The sequence below is a fragment of the Delphinapterus leucas genome, chromosome 8 (assembly GCF_059928025.1).
Source record: "Delphinapterus leucas isolate spDelLeu-1000000601 "Yukka" chromosome 8, BTC_Dleu_Yukka2, whole genome shotgun sequence".
Taxonomy (NCBI): Eukaryota; Metazoa; Chordata; class Mammalia; order Artiodactyla; family Monodontidae; genus Delphinapterus; species Delphinapterus leucas.
The window spans coordinates 19,319,330-19,326,797 of record NC_143136.1 but is presented as its reverse complement, the minus strand read 5'-3'; the positions used below and the strand labels follow the sequence as shown (position 1 = coordinate 19,326,797).

The 7,468-nt window shown below is 51.1% G+C and overlaps 1 protein-coding gene across 5 annotated transcripts; it reads right to left on the bottom strand.

Moving 5' to 3' along the window:
* Window positions 1–188: 188 nt before the first annotated feature.
* Window positions 189–7,267, bottom strand: RNF25 (ring finger protein 25). Of its 5 annotated transcripts, none has more exons than XM_089916367.1 (10): window positions 6,912–7,077; window positions 4,375–4,449; window positions 4,031–4,133; window positions 3,871–3,938; window positions 3,703–3,772; window positions 2,451–2,522; window positions 2,219–2,362; window positions 1,789–1,881; window positions 1,381–1,515; window positions 454–1,183 (listed from the first exon to the last, which is right to left on the bottom strand). In XM_089916367.1, exons 1-10 carry the CDS (start codon window positions 7,040–7,042, stop codon window positions 605–607), a joined length of 1,470 nt encoding a protein of 489 aa, XP_089772493.1. In that variant the 5' UTR covers window positions 7,043–7,077; the 3' UTR covers window positions 454–604. The 5 variants fall into 5 exon arrangements, with proteins under 5 accessions (XP_089772495.1, XP_089772494.1, XP_089772493.1 ...); XM_022567702.3 differs by lacking the exon at window positions 6,912–7,077 and adding an exon at window positions 7,156–7,267 and having other exon boundaries at window positions 462–1,183; XM_022567704.3 differs by having other exon boundaries at window positions 462–1,183; window positions 6,577–7,015.
* Window positions 7,268–7,468: the final 201 nt, after the last annotated feature.

Sequence of the window (7,468 nt, the reverse complement as noted above, 5' to 3'; positions counted from 1 at the left end):
AGCCTGCCTTAGACAAAGGGGGCAGAAGAGAGACTGTAGTAAACAGGAAAGTACCATCCTCCACCTCAAGATATTCAAGTATAGACAGATAGATAGATGTGGGTGTATGCACAGTGGGTTGTGGGTCCTGCATATTCTTTTTTTTTTTTTTTGCGGTACACGGGCCTCTCACTGCTGTGGCCTCTCCCGTTGGGGAGCACAGGCTCCGGACGCGCAGGCTCAGCGGCCATGGCTCACGGGCCCAGCCGCTCCGCGGCATGTGGGATCCTCCCAGACTGGTGCACGAACCTGTGTCCCCTGCATCGGCAGGCGGACTCTCAACCACTGTGCCACCAGGGAAGCCCATGCATATTCTTCTTAAATGTTGGCCTCCACTAGTTTTCCTTGGAATCCACTATACTAGCTGAGATGTCAGACTCCTCTTTATCCAGACTCCGATTTCTTGGGAGAACAGACTTCAGAGCAATATTGTGGCTACTCTGCCATGCTCGTCTTGCTGGGAATTTAGAAAGAGATCCATACTTCACAGGCTAGGCACTACTAAGTAAGGAAAGCCAAACAAGGCCAATCTCTTTATTGTCCCCCCCCACCCCCCACAGTACTGCTAGGAACCATCCTCCGGTTCGAGGCTCACGGGCTCCCTTCGAGGACCAGGCCGGTAGGCTCCCCGACCCCGAGGCAGGTGGCGGTAGGAAGAAGCCGGTGTCCGACCCTTGGAGCGCTCCCAGCGGGCACAGTCGCGAGTCCTGCGGGGCGGGGGACCCTGCCAGTTGCCATGCCCCTTTTCTTGGGGAGGACCTTCAACCCCTTGGTTACGGGACTCTGGCTTTAGGTCCATAGGCTCCTTGAGGGGCCCCTCAGGAGGTGGCAGTTCCTGGGTATCACTGGTACCTTTGAGGGCATTGCACTCCCCTCCTTTTAGGTGCCTCCGTTCGGCTTGTCTCCAGGGACCTCGACTGGCCCGGGGAGGATCTAGCATAGCTTTCTGGGTCTCGCCCAGCTTTTGCTGATTTGGCCCAGCCCCTGGAATCTTCTCACATGTGTACTGGGAGGCCACAGGCAGAGGAGCTGACAGGGTGGTCTGAGCAGTTGATGAGGTGGACTGTTCTGTGGCAAGGGTACTGGGTGGGTGGGATCCTCCAGAGGCATCTACAGCTGACTCGGGTTCCAAAGGGGCAGGAGGCTAGAAGGAAGTGAGCAGATGCAGTGAAGGGGATGCAGTTCCTCAAAGCGGGGAACCGCAGGCCCCTCACCTAGAATCTGAGCCGACCGCCATCAGCCCTCCCAGGGTAGAACAAAGCTCACCCAAGGGCCACGGCAGAGGGGTGTTGGTAGGAAGGTTGGTGTCATCAGGGGAGGAGTGGGAAACCCTTCCCTCACCTGCTGGAGGCTGATGAAGTACCGGTTACGCTCAGCCTCAAGGTCAATGATGCCCCCCCTCTCCTGCTGTCTCTGGTAGAGCCTCTTGCGCTCTTCTTGCTGGCGTAAGCTCTCTGCATCGGGCTGGTACAGCTCCTGGAGGGAAAGGAGCAGAGTGGCACAGAGAGAAGAATCAACAGGAGAAGGCAGACTCGAAACCCCGGCTCTTCTAGGACTGCCTCAGGAGATCTGCTCAAGGTTCTTGGTTTTATCCCTCAGATTGGGCTCCCGAACAGAGTTTTGGACTTCTGCTGGGGGCCATGGCTTTACAGAGAGGGCCCAGGCAGCTTAAGGCCAATTCCAGAGACCCCATTCAAAGCAGACAATATTTCATTATTCTTGGCTCAGATCAGCAGCGAATTGTCTTACCACAGGCTGCTGGGGTTCAGGGGCCGCTTTCAGCGAGGCAAGATCGTACACGAGTGGCTCTCTGCACACCGGGCACTGCACACCAACGGCCTTCTGAAAAGAGAGGTGAAATCGCACCCCTGCTTCCCAGCCTAGGGTGCTTGCCAGCTGCCCAGCCTCATCTGTAGAGGGCTGGGACGGAGGGGCATAGGAATACCTGTTCAGCAGTGAGGGGGAGCAAAGCAGAGGCTGCCTAACTAGAGGTCTGGGAACCCTCTGAAACCGTGTGCAATATGCTTACGTGTATGTATAAGGATGCCCCTTTTTCCTGGACAAAGGTGAGCTTTCGTTAATCTCAGAGGTACCTATGACCCTGAAAAGGCTAAGGCGGCCCTGGAGTGGAGGGATAGAAGAGGGCATGAGGTCAAGCGAGCAGGGCCAGCAGGTCAACCTGTTTGGTTGTGGCGTGCTGCCATTCCCGTTCCTGCTCCCGCCCCTGGGCCTGCAGCTCCTGCTCCATGTGCTGGATGTACCGAGCCAGGCAGTGGCAGTGGAAGTAGTGGTAACAGGTGGTTTTGGTAAAGGCCTCCTTCTCCTGGAGGGTAAGGCACTGTGTCAGAGCTCGCCCCAAGCCCTCCACTGTCTGTCACAGCCGACCCCCAGGTCCCAAGAGAGTAACCCACCTGGAAACCATAGAGGCAGATGACGCACTGGCCATGGGGGATGTTGTTATCTGTGAGAATTTCCTTCCCTTTCTGAGAGGAGAGAAGATACTGTTCAAATAGGGAGGCAGGAGCCAGAACTGTGAGTGAAGCTTGTTGACTACTCCCAGGAGTGACTGGCGGGCCGTCTCCCACCGAGCCAGTTTGCCTTGTGTTCATGCATTTCTGTCTTGGTGATGCTCCCTCTGCTTGGAATCGATCCTCCTCCCTGCCCACACCCCTCCCCCCAAATCTACCCAGCTTCAAAATCCAATTTAATTGTTTTCCCACTCATTAAGTCACTTTTAACACATCTTGGGGATGAAAATAAAACACCTTCGAGAGAAAAAAAATGTTCAATTAAAACTCACATCTTCTGGGAGGCCTTTCCTGGTTATCCCCCTTTGAATATCACTCCCTCAATGAGCCTGTTCTGGAGTCAGCTTTCAGAAAGAAAGTGAAGGCATGGACACCCCAAATGGACAGAGAATTCAAAAGGCATCAGGTTGAGCTATGAAATACGCATCTGCACTGTTGTTTAATAGCTAATACTCTGGAATTCCACAAAGTTCAAAGCTGCATCGTGGAGGCCTGACTTAGAAATGCTACAGTGGTCTATGCCCAGTCTGACTCCAGGCCACCCACCTTCATTCTTTTCTGAACATTTTTCTTAAAAACTCAAAGTAGAGGAAAACAAGACTGTATTTGTGTTTTTGATCTCAAACAACAAAAGTTAGCTGTGTATATTAACTTGTAGCTCTAGGTATAGTTTCATGTGGGTCGTTTCCTTTACTAGGGTAGAAACTCTTTGAGGAAAAGAACCATGACTTTTTCTAGTCAGCTCCAATGACAGACTAGCCTTCAAATGTTCATTTATGGCTAGACCCTCCAGGTAAGATCTCTTGCCATTTTCAGTTGCCAATGCCAAGAGAACTTGGCATTGGCAATTGAAATGCACTGATAATGAAGCAAGAAAAATTCAAGTTAAAGAGGAAAAAAATTTTTCTGTCACGATGCTGGAATAGGCAACTTGGAGAAGCTATGGAACTGTCTTTGGGGAGATATTTTGAAACAGAAGAGAGTCTCACCTTTCTGGGGCAGTTTAGGCTTACCTAAACAAGAACTAAATGAATGTCTCTAGACATATTTAAGATTCTAGGCCCATGGCCCCCCTTGAAAGAAACTGCTCTAGCTGGAAGGTAAGGACATTTCCCCAGGCTAGCACACCTCTCACCTCGATGAGTTCATAGAGCATGGCAGTACCCAGCCCAGCCTCAGCCATGTGGCTCAGCGCCTGTGAGATCCTGTGGGGAGAGGGCAAAGCAAACATTAGGCCTGCCCCCTTCCCTCACCAGACTGAGCTGTATCCCAAATTTTCGCTGCACTGACCAGCCCGACTTACTTGTGGATCTGTTCATCTGAGAGTCCTCGGGGGTTACGGATAGAGATCTGTGGCACCTCGTGGGGATACTAGAGAGAGAAAATACCACGCTACTGCTAATGCACTCCACCCCAAGGCCTCTCCCCTCCCTCCCTTTGCTGCCATAAAGTAGAGGCCTCACCTGTGCTGGGACCCGAAGCACCAGAGTGAAGCAGACATACTGTGAATCCTGGTCTTCTGCAGTGGCGGGGTGCAGGGTGATGCAGATCTCCCATGATGATGATCTGCAGGTGGATGAAGTGGAGACCTGGGATGTGACTGGGCAGGGACTTGAGAGCTGGGGAGGATGGGGGTGAGAGAGTAAAGCGGGCAGAGGAAGTGAGCATCAGGCTCTTTCTTTGGGGTGATTAAAGGAATAGACTGTCTACATGACAGAAATATTATCTCAAATCAAGGCCCACAGATACTGCATGGAATCCTCTTACTACCAAGGGGACTCCTGCCCACCTCTAGTTGAATACGTACCTGCCATTTCCTTTGACCACCTGTAGTTCATCCAGATAGATAGACTCTAACACTTCAACTTCAGAGGGAAGGACCCTAGAGAGACAGAGGAGATTGACTTACCATTACAACTTTCCCTAGTAAAGCCTACTAAGGCCCATGAAGGCTGGCTTTGTAGAAAAATGGCAATCTGCATGAGTGCTGGCAATCTGAGTGCATTCTCTTGCTAACCTCCATAAAAATGGGGGAAACATGTTTCCTTAATTTGTCAAGTGGCCAGGTAGAAAGCACAGGAATCAGTTTTACAGATCATTTCTGCCAATAGATGAGGAAACAGATTCCCAAGGTGAAAAGACTAGCCCAAATCTCAAGGCTTGAGGCAGGACTGAGACGCAAGCTAGGTTTCCTGACTCCCTGTTTAAGTTTCATTGTACTGTTGGTTGTTCCTTAGTGGCCATCTCTCTGACCCAGAAATATGACATCTATTGATTAGCATTAAGGTTACCAATACCACTCCTGGCTTTCCCTACACCGTTCATGGATCCCAGTGTCTACACACACTGCCAATACCAGTCACTGTAAACCTCCTCAAAGGAGATACCAACCTGAATAGAACAGATCTACATGCTGTAAAGGCTGTGCTGTAGTGGAAGAGCCATCAGCCTTGGAATGAGTAACAGGTACCAATCACTTACCAGCTATGTGATCTGAGTAGTTACTTATATCTGTAAGCCTGAATTACCCTGTCCACCACATATAGATATTACCACCCACTCTCCACAGTTATCGTGAGGATGACAGGTGATTTGTTTATGTCAAGTGCCTAATAGTATCTTTGCCATAGTAGCTAGTCTGTGTTCTTTTTTTTTCCTATTTGTATTAACCTTCTCCCTTAAAAGGAAAGAGAGAAGGTTGTAGTTAATATTCAATGTATTTATGATCCCTGCTGTCTGACTGATCTAGATCAACTTGTGCAGGTCAGGATCCAGTGGCCCCTCCACCCACCCGCTCCCCAGTCCAGAACTCTCTTTGGAAGAGAGGTCAGTGTCTCTGCCATCCCTCAGAGGACACACATGTTTAATCACAGAAAGAGCAGTTGTAATGCCACTGAAGATGAGTTATTGGCTTGAGGCCACAGCTTTACCCAGATAATACATGGAAAGATACATACTTGGTTTGCTTTCTCATAGTTATATTGCCCCTTCTTCACCAAGAGCAGGGCTGCCCTAGTGTGACATACATGTGTGTGTGTGTGTGTGTATACATGTGTATGTGTATATATAGAGGGTGATTCTCCAAAATTTTTAAAGTCTTTTAAAGTCTTAGGCAGACACCTGAAAATATAAAATAGATAATGTAGGTAACAGTTGAGTACTTCTGGTTGACATGAGCGTTGGAGTCTTAGAGCACTGCAGGCTGGCTGTACAATCATTATGGCCCTCACCAAGGCACAATGTGTCCCCTCAGAATCTTAAATTCCCCTGAATAGGCTGAAAACAGCAAGTCTGCATGGTCTCAAAAAAGGCCAGCACTGGCTGGGCTCCCTGAACCAATGAAACACTGAGGTGTAGCCTCCATCAAGAAGCCCTTCAATACTTCACCCACCCTACCTGTGACTTGGGCCCTGGATGTGAGATATGGAATGGGATGGTGGTAAGATGGTGACAATAAAAAGGGGAGGGCTTCCCTGGTGGCGCAGTGGTTGAGAGTCCGCCTGCCGATGCAGGGGACGCGGGTTCGTGCCCCGGTCCGGGAAGATCCCACATGTCACGAAGCGGCTGGGCCCGTGAGCCATGGCCGCTGAGCCTGCGCGTCCGGAGCTTGTGCTTCGCAACGGGAAAGGCCACAACAGTGAGAGAGGCCCGAGAACCGCAAAAAAAAAAAGGGGGAGGTGGAACTGTACAATGTCCTAGAACTAAGAACCTAAGGTTTGGAGTCTGACAACCTGGATTCCTAGTCATAACTATGTACCTTTTGGCAGCTCATTTTACCTCTTCAGGCCTCATTTAGTCTCCTCAGGTGCCTACACCTCAGAGTTATTAATGAAAAGGAGGCTTAGGTATGTTACAAATCCATCTTGATCCTCTCAGATCCTTCTCTGAGGTGGATGCCACACCCACTTTTTTTTTTTTTTTTTTTTTTTTACAGCTAAGGACACTGATTCATAGAAGCTAGGTGGCCTGGTCAGCATTACACAGCTAATAAAATATGATGTGAACCCACATTTATCTATTTCCAAATCCCAGAGTCCTTCCATGTTCTGGTCCCTTGTGACGAATGCTTGAGAGAAGGACTAGGAGCGCTTTCCGTGAGATGTAAAGCTTTATTCAGACAACAGCCTCATTAGTGCTGTCGGGAAGGGAGAAGGTTGAGAAAAGCCTCAGAGGAAATAGTCTGATCCGAGGGGAAAGGGGGACGGGAATTGGAGGACATTGGTTCTGGGAAGTAAGAGGGACGGGGAGGGGGGCGGAGATCTGATAAACAGGCATCCCCCGGGACCCTGAGCAAATCCACTTCAGAAGGCGAGAATGGGACGGGGTGAAGCCGGAGGATCGAACCTGATAAGGCGCGGCCCGAACCAGCCAGGTCGGCGCTGATGCGGTCTCCTCCGGGTCAGACCAGTGACCCTCCACCCACCCAATCCCCAGTCCAGAACTCTCTTAGGAAGAGATGTAAGCGTCTCTGCCATCCCTCATCCCTCGCCCAGCCCCCACGCGCCAGCCGTACGGACCGTCTGCGGCTGCCGCTAGTCCCCCGGACCGGATCCAGGCGGTCCTCCAAAGCCCATGACCCCAAAGTTACCAGTCCTCCTCCCCTGCAGCTGCCGACGCAGACGCCGCCATGTCTTCTGCGGCCCGCAACCGGAACCGGAAACAGCCTCCGGGCAGTCGGAGGCGGAAAGTAAAGCAGGGGAGGGAGAGTAGCTCGCGGCCGTTTCTAGGCAACCTCAGACTCCCGGTCCTTAGATGGTCCTGAGGGCCAAGGGATGGCTGGGAAATGCCCTAGGAAGTGCCTATGGGCGGCCCACCATCTCTCCCACACCCCTGAATGCCTATTCCTCCGAACCTCTGACCAGTTCTAGCGAGTAAAATTGGTAACAATGTGAGTCTAAAGA

Excerpts from the sequence above, each read along its gene's own strand:
- RNF25 (XM_089916367.1), bottom strand. The coding sequence starts at position 7,042 with ATGGCAGAGACGCTTACATCTCTTCCTAAGAGAGTTCTGGACTGGGGA. Across the intron at positions 3,939-4,030 it reads TGCTTCGGGTCCCAGCACAG|TATCCCCACGAGGTGCCACA; the intron begins GTGAGGCCTCTA and ends TTCTCTCTCTAG. Across the intron at positions 1,516-1,788 it reads CTGAACCCCAGCAGCCTGTG|GAGCTGTACCAGCCCGATGC; the intron begins GTAAGACAATTC and ends CTTTCCCTCCAG.